This window comes from Pholis gunnellus (genome assembly GCF_910591455.1).
Source record: "Pholis gunnellus genome assembly, chromosome: 24".
Classification (NCBI taxonomy): Eukaryota; Metazoa; Chordata; class Actinopteri; order Perciformes; family Pholidae; genus Pholis; species Pholis gunnellus.
This window is the reverse complement of record NC_136551.1, coordinates 3,392,149-3,412,619: the sequence shown is the minus strand read 5'-3', so window position 1 is coordinate 3,412,619 and position 20,471 is coordinate 3,392,149. Positions and strand designations below refer to the sequence as shown.

General features: G+C 46.7%; 1 protein-coding gene across 1 annotated transcript; it reads right to left on the bottom strand.

Moving 5' to 3' along the window:
• Positions 1 to 2,262: 2,262 nt before the first annotated feature.
• LOC306715276 (voltage-gated delayed rectifier potassium channel KCNH8-like) lies at positions 2,263 to 17,670 on the bottom strand (the record flags this gene model as incomplete). Its single annotated transcript, XM_079185591.1, has 15 exons — positions 17,580 to 17,670; positions 12,059 to 12,292; positions 11,830 to 11,961; positions 11,369 to 11,514; positions 10,486 to 10,744; positions 10,220 to 10,377; positions 9,287 to 9,494; positions 8,425 to 8,802; positions 8,137 to 8,336; positions 7,425 to 7,674; positions 5,911 to 6,125; positions 3,360 to 3,634; positions 2,992 to 3,101; positions 2,846 to 2,898; positions 2,263 to 2,718 (listed from the first exon to the last, which is right to left on the bottom strand). Exons 1-15 carry the CDS (start codon positions 17,653 to 17,655, stop codon positions 2,263 to 2,265), a joined length of 3,150 nt encoding a protein of 1,049 aa, XP_079041717.1. The 5' UTR covers positions 17,656 to 17,670.
• Between the last annotated feature and the right edge of the window lie 2,801 nt (positions 17,671 to 20,471).

Here is a 20,471-nt window from a genome sequence, read left to right as displayed (position 1 = left end):
AGCAAAGAGCAGTAAAGTGACACATGTGGAGGGAGGAAGGGAGGAGGGGAGGGAAGGAAGGGAGGAGGGAGGGAAGCCCAAAGAGAGACTGACACAGTAGAAGTTGTGGAGCATGTGGTTTAAAAAGCCTTTAATGTCTCTCTACCTTCACTCTAGGAAGTCGCGCACTAAATGAATAATGTGATCACCGATTTAGAAAAGAGAATTAATTTGAGCAGATGTCGAGATGGCAGAGAACAGGAGGAGAGAGAAGATTTATGTGAAACAACGTCACCGCTCTGAGACACGCTGAGGAGATTCACGTATTTAAAATAAGTCATAAATGATCAGAGCGGAGCGGAGTGTCCGCCCTCTACCGGTGCAGAAAAACTCAAGTTAAAGGGTTGAAAAGGGACAAAAACAAGCATCCAACTGTAACTCGTTGTCTATTTATGTTTTTGGGATACAAACCGCTTTAAAGAAAGTCAAACATTGCATCATTAAAGCTGTTTTAGTGACGACAGGTAGACTTCGGAATAGACAAATGATCAAAATCTCACTTTCTCCCCTCAGTCCGGTGGGATTAACAATCTAAACACCACAGATTTAATGTCACTGCACAGACTGATTGTAATGCTGCATTAAAACTGGTGCGTTTGTTAGTGTGTCAGCTCTCCTTCATTTATTCTGGATGGAAGAATCGTCACCTATCATTACTACTCCGCCTGTCTGCCTTCCTGTCGCTCCTCCTCTGTGGTCTGTGTGTGTGTGTGTGTGTGTGTGTGTGTGTGTGTGTGTGTGTGTGTGCAAACTGCCAACACTTGTCTGTCCTACATCATCATAAGTATCTCTGACAGCTCACCACAAGTCGCTCACCATGAGCAAGAAGTGTGTGTGTGTGTGTGTGTGTGTGATGGAATGCAATTAAAGAGTGCTTTCACCAGCTCTTATTACCTGTTCGTTATGGCGGACGCTGCTGTTTATAAGCAGAGGAAATGATTATTTCAGACATCAAATGTCTTTGTTTTCAAGTCTTAAAACCCCCAAAATATTCATTTATTCCTCCAGCTGCAGGAAACAGGAGCGCTCGCTGCCTTTTCACTGATGAAATGCTGCCCCCTTGTGGTGACAATGGTAACGACAGGTAAGTACTGGCCTCGCATCTGATACCTAAAATATAGAGCGTTACATAATCATTTGTAATCCTTAATTATTTGCATTTAATTATCTAAAGTTTCACTCATAGTAATACACACTTATTTATGCAGTTATTCCTCATTTCGGGCCATAATATTGTTTTTTATTAATGTTTAAAGTGAGGGGGTTAATGGGAAAATAACATGTGAAACAGTGTCGACATCTAGTGGCCGTTTGAGGAACTAGATTTGTTTTTATTTAACATTTATATATTCATGAAATAGAGGTCCACACTCTATATTTGTGCACCTCTGTGTGTGTGTGTTTACAGCGGTCTTTATGAGTCTGCTCCTGCAAGATGATTCACTTCGTAAGCCTTCCCGTCCTGACTGAACAACTACTTTAAACAGATTTTGTTTTAGTTTAAACCATACCCTGTCACTGTCTCATCCATATCTGCACCTCTCTCTCTCTCTCTCTCTCTCTCTCTCTCTCTCTCTCTCTCTCTCTCTCTCTCTCTCTCTCCTCTCTCTCTCTCTCTCTCTCTCTCTCTCTCTCTCTCTCTCTCTCTCTCTCTCTCTCTCTCTCTCTCTCTCTCTCTCTCTCTCTCTCTCTCTCTCTCTCTCTCTCTCTCTCTCTCTCTCTCTCTCTCTCTCTCTCTCTCTCTCTCTCTCTCTCTCTCTCTCTCTCTCTCTCTCTCTCTCTCTCTCTCTCTCTCCCCCCCCTCCCTCCCTCCCTCGCGTCCTCCTCCAGGCTGGAGAGCTTCCACTGGAGGGAGGTGCCCTCCTGCAGGGTGCTGGGAGCTGGTGGGTCTTCTACAAGCATCCCGACTACAAGGGCCGCCAGTACCTGCTGGAGAAAGGCGAGTACCGCAAGCCCCCCACCGTCCAGTTTTTCAGAAGGCTAACTGAGTAGATGCTTTCATAATTAACCATAAAAAGGAGTTTATTATCCTGTCAATCAAATCCAAATGAAACTGTAAAACAAACTATTTTATTGTCAGGTCTGCATACAGCTGGTGCTCACGATCATCGTTTGAAATCGATGTATTTACATTTTTAACTCGCATGCCAACCTTTTGGACAAATGTTTGTCATGCAGTAAGTTGTGCGGCATGCTGGTTCGGTCCCGTGCGTCCGGGTCTTCTCACACCGAGGGCTGTCCTTCGTTGATGAAGCTGAGCTGGGCGGTGTGCTCCCCCCACTCCACCTCCTGCAGGTGTGGCACAAGCGTGTGCTCATGGGGAGAGCTGTTGAGTGACGGTGGAGCTGAGCGACGAGAGGCTGGGGGAGGAGGAGGAACTGGAGGATGATGGGAGATGACGGTGCGGGAGGATGGACGCCGAAGTGGATCAAACTCTCCCCGCGACGCCTCCGGTTCAGGCACCAGGACGCACCGATCGTCCGCATAGTCCACGGGGGCACGTCGGGTGTGAAGGGGCGGGGCCGGGGAGCAGCTGTGTGACGACACGCTGGGAGGCGGAGTCACGGCGCCGGGTATCATCAGCAGCACGGAGGGGTTGAGGAAGAGGGGCTTGAGAAGACTCGTCATTTCCTGCAGCTCCTGACTGACGGCGGTCACCTGACGGGAGAGGACGCTCATCTGGAGAGTCAGGAAAGCTGGTTTTAGAAGCTTCACGTATGTTTTAACTACAGAAACTTGCAAGTTAACTCACAAATATTCAATATTACAGATGTTCTCTGCGCTACCGCAGTATGATGAGCATTACCTCGTGTTTTAGCTTAGCGATAGTCTGCATCGTGTCATCCTCATCACGGTCCCCTGTGGACGGACACAGAAAGACATTTAATACACATGCGAGTACGGACTGGATAGATTAGTGAGGTGTGTGTGTGTGTGTGTGTGTGTGTTAACCTGAGGCAGCTGAATCAGGGCTGGGGAGGAAACTGGGAGTTGTACTGGGAGAAAAATCAAACTTCTGTGCTGAACCACTTTGGTTTTCAGTCTCGAGCCCGTCGACAAACCTGAGGACGAACAGGGAGAGCGAGTCGATGTATTTCACACTGGACAACAAGAAAAAGAAAGTGCTTTTGATGAAATATTGCAATTTTTCCTGACAGAAGCTTCCGTCGTACACCAGCGTCTGGTGCCACCTCTCCAGGAACTCCATGCATGTTTGCGTTTATGAATGATGTCATAAGTCATAAAGGGCGTCTCACTGCCCCTGAATGAACAAGTTAACGACTTTACCCAGCCGGTGAAATCAACGAACGCTTCCTCACCGGGGGCTGAGGTCCGGCTGCAGGCAGCTGAAGCTCACCGCGGGGATCTGCAGGCTGGCGGGCCGGGCGTGATCGCTCGCCGCTCTGAAGGCCCGCGGTGGCAGCAGCGGCGAGCGGAGAGGGGAGCGCAGGGGGGAACGCAGGCCTCGGCCCAGCCTGCCCAGGGGAGGCATCTTGGGGAGGGGGGAGTGCTCCCCCTCGGACCCCGATCCCTCCTCCACCTCCTTGATGGATGGAAGCTTCTTAAGGATCCCCCCGTTGCTCTCGCAGTCTGCCTGAGGAGGAAAACAGAGAGCAGAATGATCAGTTTTTTTTTTAGTATGCATACTACATACTTAAAACCTGCTTGTTGCGGTTCACTGTGACCAGAGGGGGGCGCTGCTGAGCCACTGAGAAGCATCACTCGGTCGCCATTCACATCCGCGGCGATGCTGCTGGTGTCCATTCAGTTAGTCAGCAGCGCTCTCATTCAAAAACAACGGCATTCAGCTCCTCTGAAGGTTTCCTATAATCTCTGCTGAGAGATTAACCTTTGTGGAGCTTCAAGTAATATCTGAACAGATGGTCCTTTCAAAGTAAAATCCCTGCAGTCAGAGTGTTTGTTGGTGGAAGGTTATTGGCATTATATTTACTGCATCGTCTCTGTAATTTAAAGCTGATTAAAAAAACTGGCAAACAAATCCCATTTCCTCCTGCCCCCCCCCAACACCACCCTCCCCCATCTCTCCCCTCTGTTTGTTGTCTCCCCCATCTTGTCTTTGGCTCACGTGCCCGACTGGTATTTTTAGATCGCAGGGGTTTAATTTTAGCAGTGGTTTTGCCTGAAGGGTACCGAGCGGAGAAGCGAGTGTTTTGAATTTCAGCGCGCGTGTGTGTGTGTGCGCGAGCTGCACGTGGCACCTTAATTTGCAGCATGCCACTCTAAGGGCATCAGCCAATGCTGATGCGTGTGTCTTGAGTTGCATGTGAGAGACGTTCAAACGTGGTCACTGCACACCAAGACGTGAAATAGGCCAACATGTAATCAACGCAGCATGCAGGAGTCTACATGTGAGTGAGCATGTGTGTGTCGTTCTGAATCAGCAAGGACACATGTGCTGTGTTATGGTATGTGAATCTCTGCAGCGTGTGTGTGTGTGTGTGTGTGTGTGTGTGTGTGTGTGTCGGCACGTGAATGCAAATGTCGCCGAGGTCCTCCCTCTTCCTCCCCCCTCCAGCTCCCTTTCATCCTGATGTTTTCTGGTCTCGTCTCCATCAGCTTGTTGTTCTATATTTATCCAGTCAGGGATGACCCCCCCCCCCCCCCCCCCCCCCCCCCCCTCCTCTCTGACAGCTCTATTTTTAGTCCCACGCCGCGCTCAGTGGAGGATGCGCGACTGCTGTCGCTGTGCGTGCATATAAATATGAGTGTGTGTGTACGTTTTATGTGCATATCGAGGGTACATTTGAGATGTACATCTTTGTTTTTTTTCGTTTTCTTCTGGCTCCAGCTGAATTCCCCAAAATGTCTGTAAGTTGTACTGTAGACAGCAGGAATGGAGCCGCTATAAATAAAACATGGTACCATGATGAGCCCCTCCATCGTTTTCATCGATTCTTTTTCGTACTTTGCAGCGAGTAGATGGGATTGTATCTTTATGATACGAGCGCTGCACTTTTTTTTTTTTTCGGAGCGGAGGAGATGGTGGGGATAAATTCACGAATGCCAGAGGGCCCCACACCGGATCAATATGTGAGAGGGAAGAAACACGATGGGAAAAGGAGAGAAGAGATTATTCTATCCAGCACTATTGACAGTGAAGGCTTTCTTTGTTGGCAGAATATATGTGCCACATGTTCGCTGTTCAGGAGGCTTAATTTGATACTTCTAAGCACAATTTACATAGTATTCTGTGGCTTTTAATCTTTGCTTTACCTGCTTGAAAAATGCTTGTAAGCATAAAAAAATGTCCATAAATTACCTGCATCCTATAGATAAGCTGTTTATTTTCAAACTCTAACTACGTGTATTTACAGCCAATCAGGGTGGACTTTCTTCACAAACAAGCAGGAATCAATTAAGTGTTATTTAAATATCCTCCATGCCTCTATACCGTCTCGTCCCCTGGTATTTCTCTTGGACCGCTGCTCTAATTAGCAAGCTTACTCACAGCGAAAATCTGACTTCGTTATTTCCAGTATCCGCTGGTTATTCATGTGCACGCTACAGCGGAGATCCATCTGGAGATCCCTGGCATCCGAGTCGTCCTTCTTTAGCTCATGTGTCTCTATCTGTTGGCTGAAGCTGCGTCGTCGTCGTCTTCCTCACTCACCGTCCAGATGGCTAATCCCCCTTCCAGTGCACCACTCCGGCGTTGCGTAAAATGGGTGGAGGAGGTCACATCTGAGTCTAATCTAAAAAGGCAGAAGGACTCGCCCAGAATTTTCTTTTCTCGTATCCCCCAGGAGGAGCCTGCTGCACCTCCACCCAGACCCAGATAAGTGGCGGGAAATGGACGGCTGCACGGACAACGCAAATCCTTTCTGACGCCTGATAAGTGTGTACTTGTACCTCGGTGTTGTGTCCCTCCCGGAGGTTGTACGTCAGGTCGTGCTGGATCTCAGTGACGAACTTCTGGGCGTAGTCTGGGTAGAGAGAGAGCACCTCGCGGAGGCCTTTGAGGCTGATGTACTGGAGGTCGCAGTAGGTCAGGGCCTTCACACAGGCGTTGGTCTTAATCACTTCCTCCTGGGTCAGACAGTCGGAGCCAATCAGGTCGCCTCGACCTGGAAAGCAGAGGTGCGTTTGTAATATCACGTCCATAACGGTCCAAATGTAAGAGCACAAAATATACATATAACACTTTTACTGTAGAGGAACAGCCTCAACCCCATGCAGGTCTTAAGAACACACTCCAGCGCAGAGAGGCTGAATGCATGGTGAGACTATTTTACATATTAGTCTGTCTTCCTGCTGCCTCGCTCTACCTTCTTCTTTCTCCACAGCTGCAAACCCAATGTGGCAACGCCAAAACAATTTGTGTGTGTGAGAGAAACGGGGAGCGGGAGGGAGGGAGGGGGGGGGGGGAAACGATGCACGAGAGTGTTTGGATGTCTGTGAGAGAAATGTGTGCACACACACACAACATGCTAATGAGTTTCTTCTACAGGCAGCAGTAACTTCATTATTTACACCAGCTACTAACGGGGGAAAAACGCTGTTGCCAATTTGCTCCCAGTGCTTTCTATCGAGTTGAATAGATTCCAGAGCTGTTTGTGAGTCTGTTTGTGTTTCATCGATGCGATGCAGAAAGGAAGGCGTGTCGGTGTACGTGTTGTAGGACAAGGCTCTGTGTTTTGTATCTTATTCTGGTTCTAGCTGCTCAACTATTGCATTAATGCAGTTTCTATCGCGTTGCAGGCTGCTCTGCTTCATTATTCTGGCCGACTATTTGATGCTGGATGTCTAATAACTTCCTCAGGACTAAAAGCCCCTTCTCCTCTGCTCACAACACGACTCCAAAAATAGCATTCTTTAAAACACTTCAGGGTCTTGCTCCAGCATATTTTTTTTAATTAACTACAAACCACAATATGCTGCAGCTTTTTATAATCTCTCAACCCATCCATCACCTGAGTCTGATGTCTCTTTCATCATATGAACCATGAATCATTTCATTCCCACTTAACGGGATATTTTCTGAAGCTTGCTGACCTCCATTTGCTGATTGTACACCATCTTCTTCTTCTTCTTCTTCTTCTCGGAAGTAGACGGCGGAGTCTGAGTCACTTTACTGCCGGAATCTAGGAGGGCTTCTACGGTTTGGAGTCCAAGACAGAGAAGCCCTTCGTGATTCAGGTAGCAAAGTGACTCCCTCAGGTCCAACAGGACCACTGATGTACTTGCACACTTATTTAACCTGGATCTGAGCAGGTCTCTCAAAACGGTGCTGTCCGTGGTGCTGAACCTCAATGGTGTTAGCTGGCTGGCATCGGCAGCGATATTGGTTATACTAAAGCAGCCTTGATTGAAACGAGGACAACAATGAATTGATACGTACTTTAACACAACAGGTGTTTATTTACCGAGAATGGCCAGCACTGTGTTGTCCTTCAGTACCTCCATGGAGCCCGAGCACACGAAGTAGATGGCCTGGAGGGCGTCGCCCTGGCGTATGAGGAACTCCCCGGGAGCGCAGAAGGAGGTCTTGATGATGAGGGAGAGGGAGCGCAGGCAGCCCCTGCTGGCCGACTCAAACAGCGACAGCTGCAGCAGCTCGTTGTTCAGATGCATGGCGATGTCGGCCCTCAGCTCGTCCGGGAAGTCCTTCAGTAGCTGCGAAGGGAAAAGAGGACAAAGTGAGACGACGACACGTCTATGACTGCATGAATGAGTCTTTGTGTGTCATCATTTGAATGTGCCTGTGTGGGAAGGTGGAGGAAATAAAACCTTTCACTTTCCCACGTAGTCACAACTAACTAATGCGTGCATGACCGTTTCTGGAAGTTTTGTTTTCATCCCACTTGATGTGCAACGGAGGAGCAAAGCAAACCTCTTTGCGAGGGAAAGTTTTGGGGTTATTAGCGTCTGTCCCCCATCATGTTATCTCTTTAAAAAGGATTATCTCCATTTAAAGCCATGGTAAAACACACCAAGAGCCAATGAGGTCATTAATCCATGAAATTAAGATAGCTGCTGCCCCCCCCCCCCCCTTCCCCCGCTTGATAGAACCCAAAACCAAAATCCTCTCAGTGACTTTGAGACGTTTCTTTCGTCTGATTTGCCGTCCCTCCTCACCTCGCTGACATCGATGCCGTTGTTGACAGACCAGGTCGTCTGGAAGCACTCCATCATGCGTTGCTCGAGGGCCTTGGGCAGCCGGTGCACCCGGATGAAGTCCTTCAGGTCCTTGGTGCGGGTGTGGTAGAGGGAGCGGCGCGAGTACATCCTCTGGATGATGGCGGTCACGTTTCCGAACACCACAGCGTGCATTAACGCTGCAGACAAAGAGACAAACGACTGAATACAAACTCCTAACAATGACATCATGTTGTGGATTCTTTTCAGCTTTGGTGTTCACCGGACCTCCAATCAGCATGGTGCAGATGGAGAAGATCTTCTCAGAGTCCGTGTTGGCCGAAACGTTGCCGAAGCCCACACTGGTCAGACTGCTCAGAGCGAAGTACAGCGACGTCACATAGGAGCTCCGGACAGACGGGCCGCCGCTCAGCGTCGTCTCCGAGCCGCCGGGCGTCCTCGCTCTGGTCCTGCTGCCGTTCCATTGGGCCGAGCCCAGCAAACCCGCCCCGTTCAGCGGCTCCAACGCGGAGCCGTTCCACTGGCTGTGATTGGTGAGCGCTGCCGTCACGGTGCCTTGAGGCGAATCGGAGACTCCCAGCAGGGAGGTCAGCGGCGCCAGGAAGTACGGCGTTCCCAGGCGTTTGGCCAGTTCGTGGAGCCAGCCTGGTGGGAGGAGGGTCCAGAAGAGTTTGTCAGTTTAATGAGATGCTAGTTAGATTACCTCCAGGAAACGGCTTCACTGGCAGTGGGAACAACGCTGGAAGGGCAGAGTAATCCCTTCAGAGGATGTCAGCTTTTATTTGCATTTACACACGGTGCAGATTTGTCTGCTTGTCTGTTTTCTTGAACCGTTTTTATATATTCTGTGTGTTAAACTCAGCACCCACTGTGATGGACGTCACGTGTGTATTTTGACTTTGTACAAGTGATTGATTAAGTCGACCGTAAGTAATCAATACGTGTCAGGTTTTGACATTTAATTAGCCAGATGAAGGAGTAGGGCATGACGAGACCAGCATGGCAGCCGGGCCAAAACAGGAAGTAGAGACGGGAATATGAATTAACACACAGGAGAACTTTTTCCTTTGTGAACTGTAATGAACAAGCGTTTTCTCACACGCTGTGTATGCAGGCACGAGACACTAACCTATATCCCAGGAGGCGGGGCTATTGCTTTCGATCTCGCTGCGTCCGATGTAGTACCAGACGCAGGCCATCCAGTGGCCGAGCAGGGCGAACGTGGACATGAGCAGTGTGAGGACCACGGCGCTGTACTGGGAGTACCGATCCAGCTTCTGCAGGAGGCGCAGGAGGCGGAGGAGGCGCACCGTCTTCAGCAGGTGGACCCCGAAGTTCTGCCAGAGAGAGAGAGAGAGAGAGAGAGAGAGAGAGAGAGAGAGGAGTCATGGGTTCAAAAGGTATGAATGCTGGTGTCACTGGGGGGCTGCAATCTCTTTCACGGTGCAGAAAAACACTTAAAAGTTGCTGAAACTTGGAGCTCAAATGGGATTAAAAATACTTCAGAACACCGAGTTGAACTCAAGATAAACTTTCATTTGCAGCTTTTACCACAGAAGCCATTCAGAGGAAATCACCGCCATTATCATCCCGGACTGAAAAAAGGCCCCTGTGGTCCGCCTGAGGTAAAAGATTACCTCATCAAACACCATCCCGTTATTGATTCCCTCCCTCACCTCTGTATTTACTTGCAATCCCCTGCTTGTTTTCGTGCCCAATAAGTGGTCTGTTAATTGAAACCGCTCTGGTTTCATCAAGATTTCATTGGTGAGATATCTGGATATGGATCTGTTTCACCGCTCTGCACTCTTCATCATCTGGCTAATCTATTTGCTTCCATCTGTAATTTGTCCTCAGCGTACTCGTTAATCAGCTTGTTACCTCGTAATGAGTTTCTTGTTGACGCTCAGACTCTCTGTCTTCTTCCCTTGAAGCCACGACAGCAAATACTGAGAGCGCGCTTTCAAGAAGTTGCGGAAGAAACCAAAACTGTATCGCTGTGTGTGTGTGTGTGTGTGTGTGTGTGTGTGTGTGTGTGTGTGTGTGAGAGTGAGATACCCACCACACTGATATTGAAGGCGTAGAGCAGGTCAAAGGGCAAGGCGGCGATCAGATCCACAAACAGCCAGGATGTGACGTAGTGAATGCAGATGCAGCGGGCGTCGTACACCACCTGTCCAGATGTGCTCACGAAGGTGGTGCGGAAGTTCAGCACGATGTCTTTGCACACAAAGGACAAAAGTATGAAAAAAATATATGAATGGAAAGGACGCAAGAAACGCAGGAAAACACCAAAAACGAGTATTGCCTGTGCAGCTGAAGCCTCACCGATGATGAAGAGTATCTCCACCAAGATGTCGCTGACACTTGGAGGGTGACGCGCCGCCGACGGGCCGTCCTCTCGGATCTCCACCGCGGTGAAGCAGACGTTGTAGGGCACGGTGACGGCGACGTAGAACGTGGCCAACAAGATCAGCCAATCCCAGCCGGCCTTGAACGCACCGTAGTGAAGGAGGATGAGACGGGACTTCTGGACGTCCGCCACCTTGTACTCGGGCACCGGGTTCGCGTTGGCTCCAAGAACACTCTGGATGTGTGGAAACACACACAAATTATTGATAAATATGGTATATGTTTTGTATAAATGTATCAATATTTGATTGTCCCTATAGCTTGAGAGTATCTCCACCAGCCAGCATGAATATTTTATTATCATTAGCCGCACTAGAGTAATATTTATTCAAGGTTTCAGTTGAGACGTGTACTGTGGCATGGATTGAATTCTACATAATTCATAGGCAAAGTATAAATATCAGTCAAGTTGTGCAAAGTAGTGACAGGATAAAAAAAACATGTCTCACGCATCAAGCTTAACATTAGCTGACGCAAGACGATGAAACCTTTTAAACCGTGATACCTGATCAGTCGGCGCCACGAAGAGTTAAAATGACTGATGAGAGATTTTATGCTAATTTCTTCCCTCCAAGGTCCTGGGTCGTTAAGATCACACTGCTCAGGCACATTTAGTCTCGTCCCAGTAGCTTGAATTAACAAGTTTTAGTCTCATTGAAGTTGTGTTGCAGATGGACTGGCAAATTGAACCTTTCAGCAACGCAAGTCTGTAAAACTAATCTGATCAAAACACCACGATCGGTATTGTGCCTTAAAAACATCCGGGAGGTAACATCCCAACGGGAACAGACGCTCTCACATTGTTGATCTTCAGCTTGCTCTTGCTCTTGTCCTGTTTCTGGAGGTGTCCAGACAGCTGGTAGAGGACGGCGCGACTGCGGCGGCGCTCCATGTTGAGGCCTGGAGGGCGGCTGATCTGGTGGATCTCCAGGCCGGTTTCCTCATCTGTTAAAAAACACGAAGGACACGAAACTAGAGAGACGTGCCGGCAGAAACTGCCATTGTACGAATCTGTGGCCATCTATAAATTGTATTAATATATATTATTAATTTGGGCAATAGAACTGATGTAGAGTTTTGATTAAAAGGTAGAATCTGTTATTTACTTGGCTCCCAAACCCCCTCCATAATAACACCAGCCGTGTCTGCTGATGTATTCGTGCGCCGGCTGCAGAGCCTCTATTGGATCATTTCATGTGAATTATAGTGGAATTGGAAAATGCCTCACTTTCCTCCCCACGCTCTCTCTCTCTCTCTCACCAGTGTCAGATTCGTTGCCATGGTCCAGGTCCTTATTCTCGGTGATGTCCTTATGCGACACCAGGAACAGAACCACCTCGCTCTTCTCGTTCTTTATGGGCACGATGTCCAGCAGACACCAGAACTTGGAGCCTGCGCAAAGAAAACAGGTCAGGTTTGAGTAAAAGATCAATTTGACTGACATTAAATGATTCAACTTCACAGAATCTCCCGGGCCTTCCAGTCTCACCACCCTTCTTGTACAGAATGATCTCGGTCTTAAACTCCCGACGTTCGTCCAGGGCCTTCTGCATCTGCGAGGTGAGGCGATCGCTGGTCTCGCCGCCGCACAGGAAGTGACACATGCAGCTCTTCTGCATCAGCTCGCCGCGGGCGAAGCCGGTCAGCTCGCAGAAGCCATCGGAGCAGTAGACGATGGGAAAGACGGACTGGACCTGAGCGTTCCCCAGGACGAAGTTACTGTCTGGTAGGAGGAAACGTGGGAAGGTAATCGGGACGGGAAGCAGAGAAATAAAAATGGTGAGCAGTCCGAGGACCACAAGTATCCATCACTTGTATCAAAAGTGAGAAGAGTCGAACAGTTTTGTAGCACATTCACGCTACATTCTTTACTACGTACTACAATCTCACTAAGATGTCATCCTAATTCAAAGAAAACATAATTAAAATTTCATGCTCTCTTTCTTTCCACGGTGTTCATTCTCACTGTATGTTCGTTTCTGCACTCTGAAAGGCTTCCGAGTTATTCCAGCCTTTGAAGAGCTTCACTTCAGGCACAATTTAACATTTTCATTGATTTGACTTCATCTTTTCTTCTTCATCTCCCCCTATTGTTCCCCTCTAATCATCTTTTCTTTTTCTTTGTTCGTCCCGTGCATCTTCCCCTCGTCTCTGCCTCTAAACCGTGATATTTCCACCTCCTGCGATTATGGGCCACAAAAATAAACTCAACTTAATCTTGGCTGTAGAGCTTAACAATCACTTTTAGATCATGAAAGTATTATCATGTTGGAACCTTGCCTATCACAATGAATTTCAACTTTATTTCTCCACTTTAACGTGACGTTAAATGGTTCCTGTGCTGTTGTTCTGAAGTTAAAGCGTGTGAGCTCTGACAAATGGTTTGACAGCCTGAGTTATGGGGACAATCTTGAATAATTCATTGTGAAACTGAATTAGGTATGAAAGGGGACTAACACAGCCAAGGTATTCATTCCAGTGAGAGCATCAAAGTCCACGCATAAAAGAATCTGGAAGACTGCAGACCGCTTTGAAGAGTGTGAGCGATGTAGGACGAGAGAGCAGGCGAGCAAGTGATTCAGTGAGGGATCGACTGAGAAGAGGGATGGATTAACTGCGACACAGAGATGAACCCTTGGGGACAACGATTTTAATAATGCATGCATTAATAAAGCATGTCCAGTGTAAATGCTCTCGCCGAAACAAGAAGTACAAACTGCCCGTGAGTGCAGGAGGCTCGTGGGAAGTCAAGTTATGAATCACAATAATACGACTAATAAAATGAGCTTATCGGACAATTTGAAGCTAGCCTGCAAATTGCAGTTATATTTTGGAAAATACACATGATGCTACTCTCATGTCTGTACGTTCCATGAAACTACAGCAGGGAGCTAGCTTAGCTTAGCATATAGGCAGCAATTGCTTGTTTTTTTATACATATAATCAGACCAAGTAAAAAGTTGTGTTTTTTTACGACTCGAGGAAGTCATTGTTTCCAAGACATAGAGCTTTTGTCACGGGGCATGGTGGAGGACTCAAGCGCAGACCAGGCAGAGTAGCGTGTAGACGTTGTTTTAATGAACAATTCAAAACCAACAGCAGACTTACAGGCACAATGGGGCATCCACGGAAGAGACAAGGGAAGAGGGGAGGAAATCCAGCAGGACAGGAAACAGGGCAGGCAGACAGGGAAACCAGTAACAAGACAAGCCGAACGGGCGGGTAGACATTGCAAGAATCAGGCAAGGAGTGACTGATGGGCAGGAGCTTATGAAGAGGGAAGAACAGGTGAGAAGAGTTGTGCTGATGAGGGGGAAGTGCTTGATTACTAATCAGCGGCAGGTGAAGGGAATTAGGCTGAGGGAGTGACTGACAGGTAGAGTGGAGTAACACAGACACCCAGAACACAGAGGCAAAGCCTAATCGTGACAGCTTTAAAAGCCAGGCTAGCTGATGCTAGCTGTTTCGTGCTAAGCTAAGAAAGCCATCTTGCAGCTGTAGCTTCATATTTAACTCCTAACTCCTAATAACTCTTTGCATAAAAGTGTTTTGTTTGTTCTCTTTGCTGGATGAAAAGGTCACCCACAGTGACGGTCAATACATCCCAATGACATTTTGCGCGGCTAGTCTTTCCTGCAACCACGAGAACAACGCAGCGCCGTGGGGCTTGAGATGCAACACGTGTGAGGCCGTGTTACTCATAGACAGCCGGATGGATTTGTAGTGACATCAGCGGCGGCGGCGACTCTGAGGCAGCAGGGGGAGGGAGGCTGTCCGTCATTCTCAACATAAGAATGATGCAGCCGGAGATTTTGAAGAGTGTGACAGAATATAATAGGATTGCATGAATCACTTCTCCCAGGGAAAAAAGAAGTTGGTAAAATTGAGATGATTAACTGGTAGAATAGATGAATATATGAATATTTAATAGCAGTGAGCACACTTTGCAAAAGCAAGAGTAGTTCTTTCATTAAGGGCAAGTTTTACTGAAGCTTTTGGAGGAACGTTTTTTAAAGGAAGCTCATATTTCATTGTTGAATGTTAGAATGTGCCGCCTTAACTCTTCTGTGAATGCTTTCCAAAACCTTTTTAGAACCTGGCTTCAGGTGTTGTTCTCCCGCTCAGGCACCAGACTGTGCTGGATGGGTTCAGGTCTCTCTCTCTCTCTCTCCATCGCTTCATGGACCTGGCTCTGTGCGTCAGTCATCGTCACGTTGAAACAGCTTTGTTTCACCTCATTGTTCTGCCTTGACACTGTGTTCCATGTGCGCTGATTCCTCTGTAGGAGTGGGCTTCTCTTGTTTTCTTTTGTCTTGACCAGTCAGCAGCCAGTGACTCACCTGTTTGTCATTTTCAGAAGCTGTGGATTGAAATAATATTCTGATTTATTGAGTCGATTGTTGCCGGTTTAGTGGTTTCTATTGATGTTATCCAAGCTGCCTTCAAATGAACATTCTCAGTTTTGTAAAAAAAGAAATATCCACCACTTTGAATATGAACGATGCAGCCCCATACCCTTGCACCTAGATGTGTGATGCTCTCTGCTACCACACTGTGTGCAAGGTTACAGTGTTCAGCATATAAAGTGGTCGGCCCCACACTTACAGGAGAGCCCCCCCCCCCCCCCCCCCCCTTAAAGACGTGATCTGTTTTTTTTACAGAAGCAGTTCCTGTGCTCCATCGTTCTCCTTCTGCTCCTCTAAGCCGTGTTCTTATTATCCTTTGTAGTGCTCATTTCCTGCACATTCCCCAGGCGGTATGCGGGCCTGTCACATCCACACCACGATCCAGGTGTAATAACGTACGAGCTGAAACTACAAAACCACTCAGACTCAGCCCCCGAGCCGCTTAGGGAACCCCGATAAACCCCGGTTGCTGATAACACTGACAGCGACAGCCCGCCACAACACATTCACCACCGTGCAACACTTGTTTGTTTATGGCCCTTTTTTGAGGACACTGAAAGCCCCTTTCCTTTTATTCAACCACACACAAACATTACAAAAAACTGCATCCTGAGAACTGTGGCATTTGGCATATATGACATTTTACAGGCTAAGCAATAAATTGTTAAAAAGGCTATGAATTATTCTACGGATAAATAAACCTGAGTTGCAGCCATAGCGAGGCTTCATCCCCTTCAATCCTTCCAACAGAAGTTCAGTCCGGACAACGTTGACCCTGCAACATCGCCATCCCTGAGTGATTAATTAAAATCTCTGACTTTTGTCCTTATAAATATGCATGTGGTTTTATTGAGATATCTCAGGGTTAAAATCTGCCTCCGGCCGAAGGCTTTCCACTGCTAGTCGGGGGGAAATATGTCGGGAGATTTCCCCGGAGTCCCCGTGGTTATCATGCTGCATTAAAGTTGTATGGCAGAGATGGAAGATCCCAGCTCCAGACCTGAAAACACCGTTCTGCTCAGCTGGTTTTCAGCACTTGAGAACTCACCATCAGTCACAACGGGCGTGTTGGCCATTCTGTTGTTGAGTGTGCCGAATGACACAGCGAGGAGACTTGGCATCTCTCGACCTGCACTGTTTTCCTTGTTATTGCTTTTGAGTCATTAGTGCGATGAATTTATCTGGCGTCACACATCTTTCCCAATCAATTTAGCTTGCTGTGTTTGTGTTTCGAGTATTTCCAAACCGCTCTACCTCTCGACGTGCACACACTCTCTTAGCAGTATATGCACAGTTTGAGTTACTTGGTTTTGAGAAGCTCCTCATTAAAAATCCCCCCACTGTGTGTTTGGGTTTTTGTAACCACGGGCCTGCCAGAGGTTCGGAGCACGAATGTGATCGTGAAGGAGGAACTCAACATGAGCATCTTTCCAGACACACAGAGAATGACACACAGACTTTATAGTTGTTTAGCCTATTTTTGTGATTTTGCCCTGTTTGTAGTATTTTTGTGTTTCTTTGTGGTCATTTTGAGTTTCTTCCTGGTTGGTATATGCGGCTCTTTGAGTGACATCTTTTTCCCTGGGCCTGTACCTATTATGCCCATTCAGTAATGCATCCGTGCCTTCGCTGCACTCACTGCACATTGCGCTCTCAGGTTAGAGTGGAGCGCATCACCGTTGACACCAAATGAAAAATTCTAATTGAATCAATGCTACTGTATATCATGAAGCGTTGCCTTCAGGGGACGTGCAGGACACATCAAATACCTACAGATGCCAAAGAATATCATCACATCTAAACATGTAGCACCTTGCAGCAGGAGAGCTTCTGTAATCTCCACAACAATGTCCCTCTTCTGTTTCAGGAAATAGACAGATCCCGCTCTGACTGCCTGTATACCAGCCTCAACCACACATTCTGGCAGTGGCTGAGAGCTGTTAGTTTGCGCCTTTGGGACCGTGTTATGCAACAGTGTTAAGCTATACTAGCTGCAGTTTGCATGTTGATTGACAGCGATTTCTGTGTAGGTTTAATGAAATTGTGTGTGAACGTTGGTAAATAATAGCTTGGATATGATTCTGTTCACCTGTCACAGACAATTATGCAGGATTATGTTATTGTGATGATTTTAGTGAAGAAAATGAACGAGAGTCTTTAAAGTAATTCAGGTGCCACTTCTACTCTATGAATGGATCTGTTTTTTACACTGAGTCTCAGCATTGATTAACACAATGCAGCCTTTGCACGTTCAAATTTGGCAAAGGGTCAATTAAGAAAAGAAAAGACAAAGTATGTCATATGTCTATCCTCTGAAAGGACATGGAGACTCTATGGTTAATTCATTGACTCGGTGTCAAGGTATGCCGTTTCATGAATTATTAATCTCTTAAACATCGGTCTGTGCTGCTTTCATTCATCATGATTCATTCAGTGTCTTCTGTCTTCAAGTGGCCTCAATCCTCTTTCAGCACTTTTCTTTGCAGGTCTTTGGTGGACTTCGTATTTTCAGAGTGAGGGGACAATTCCGATTAAACAAACTGCTTGAAAGATGCGTTGCGCACCATGAAATTACGGGATTAGAGATAACTCCGATGTACTCACGTGTCCCGTCGAAACGAGTGGCGATGGTATCCAAGAAGGTGTTTTGGGGCGCGATCAGACCCCTCATCACGGGCATCCGAGAGCGGGTCGAGCCGCGTCTCTCTCGCCGCTCGGAGCCTTGGCTCTCGGCGGCGGGGGTCACGAAGCCCGGCAGGAACCTGGGCGAAGTCCCCGGCGCTCCTCCTAACCCCTGGAGGAGGGCGCCGAGCCGAGACACCCGGGACTCCACGGTCCAAAACTGACCACAGACCACCGCGCAGGTGATCCCGGCTAATAGGAGGAGAGAGGAGCCGCTGGAGGCTGGAGGGGAGAGGACGGAGGGATGGAGGGACCACGGCGAGAATGGTCACATTTACGCACGGGTGTACTGCAAAGCAATTCCCCTCTCCTCCTCCCCTTCCCTCACGCTTTCTCTCTTCCTCGCTTACACATCCACATTTCTCTCTCTTTCCTTTTTTTCTATTTCCAATGTGCACCCCCCCCCCCCTCTCTCTCTCTCTCTCTCGCGCGCTCTCTCTCTCTCGCGCTCTCTCTCTCGCTCTCTCGCTCTCTCTCGAAAATGTATCACTCTCTTTACCTCTCATCTATTGACGTTGGGATGAATGCCTGTTTTAAACGAAGGTGTTATACTGTCTTTATTTTGGGTATTGTTTACACAGTCTACCATGTCTCACACTTTAAACAGCAAAATGTGTCGCCTCCATGAATATATTGAATAATTTAGTCAGAAAGGACGACATATTCAAACGTTTCTCTTTGTGGAATTATTATGATGAAAGTTGTGATCAGTTCATTCATTCACATCATATTCCACGTGTGAATTATTCCCAAACCGCATCTGCCCGTGCATTTGTGAGTATTTCACATGTCATTAACATTCTGCATGGGAGGAATTCACATGTGCTTTTTTTGGAACAGCCCTCTGGGCAGTAAGACTGGAGACCTATGGATGGATGAATGCATGCATGGATGGATTAAAGGATGGATGGATGAATGCATGCATGGATGGATTAAAGGATGGATGGATGAATGCATGCATGGATGGATTAAAGGATGGATGGATGCATGCATGGATGGATTAAAGGATGGATAGATGGATGGTTGAATGGATGGACTTAAATAAAGATGATGCACCCCCACCAATCACTAGATGTTTGGTGTAATTGCTCCTGTTTGTGGCGTCTTGCGTAGGTTTATAATATAGCTATTGTTTACTATTCCTGAATATATTAATTTCCCTCACCCCTGTAAATAGAAAACCAGTACCATTTGTAAAAGCACATCTGAATATAAATGACTGCAAGGATGCTGCTGGAGACAAATGATGCGGTGAAGCTGAGCCCATAAGTTTTCCCATGGGGACAATCAAGCATATCTCATTTGATCTAATCTCAAAGCGTCCCTGCAGTTCTGTTGGTTACAGGTAATCTGTTTTGCTCAGCTCTGCTCATGTTTCCCCACTGTCATTACATTCAACACAAGCTGTGTTATCCTTCTGAAACCTTCAAAAGATCCATGTGCACTTGGCAGCTGGATGCGTTGAGTCTTAGCTGCCAATAAAATGTAAATGAAATGCATTCAAATATATGAAAATGGTGAAATGGTAACACTAAACTCCCATGGGTGGACCTCTGTTGCACCTCAAACCTTCAGGAGTTATTCAAGCACAGCAATTGGTTAGAAAAGCACTAAATCTGTCTCCAAACACAAATCCTGAAGCTCTTTTTCTGAAGGTGGAGACATTTTCACACTCAGGTGCACAATGGCGTAGGGGTTCATTCCTAGTGGTCCTCTTCTTCACTACAATTCAAAGGGAAACTTTGTACTTTGTTGTTTTTTGCAGTTTGTAGCTTATTTATCAGTCAGTAAGTAAGAAAACAAAGCAGTTCTGAAGCTTGTGTAGCTTGTTGGTCCTATTCACGGACACATAGAAACCTTGAAGAGTATTAGAGAGAGGATAGTGCCATCTACAGGGCATGAAGCTCAAGTAAAGAGACATTTACAGTATTTTAAGGGCCAATCATCTAAAATGTTTCTTATTATCTTCCTTTGACTGACTCTGACACCTCCAGCCAAAACAAACCCACAAGCGTAGAATTGAGATTCACAAATGCTTTTATCGATTCACACATTTAAAACAAATTTCACAAATGCACATGTAAATATCAGGAATGCTTTGAATTCATTTTTGAATTAATAATTAATTAGATGTTTATGTTTACAGATTCACTCATGGATTTCTCGACCATTCACAAAAATAGTATTGATAAAAACATTGTGCAGTTCATGCATACTACCAGCAGATGTCAGTGCAGGATTAGTAACAGATTCAGCATCTTTATAGTGATGCAATGAAGTCTCAATGAAGAGCAAAGTGTTGTTCATTTTAGTACGACTAGTCTTTGCATATTTTCTTTTGATGTACTGTGTACATTCACAAAATATGTTTTTTTCCCCAGTTCAAATTCTATCTTCCTCCTTTTCTAATAATAATAATAATAATAATACATCTTATTCGCTAAATTCAAACATTTCAGTCAATGGGGCAAATTAAATTAGACAATTAAATATATAACAATAAATAAATGAAACAGTGAGCTAGCATTAATAACATTATTCATTCTTGTCACAATAACCCACAACATTCACTGTACTATCTATCAATTCATACAACAGACAACAATGTTATTGCCAATTAAAACGACCATATTGCCGACAGCCTTATGTGTCTTTATTGTGTATCACCACCGAAGAAGAAGCCACAGAAAGCTGCATTACGGTCAATTGAACCTGCCATTCATTGGCTGAGCATCTGGCGCGCGTCTCCGCCTCTCTCATCATTCCGATCGCTCGCTCCCGCTCGCGGATGCGCGCTGTCCCCGCTCCGCATCT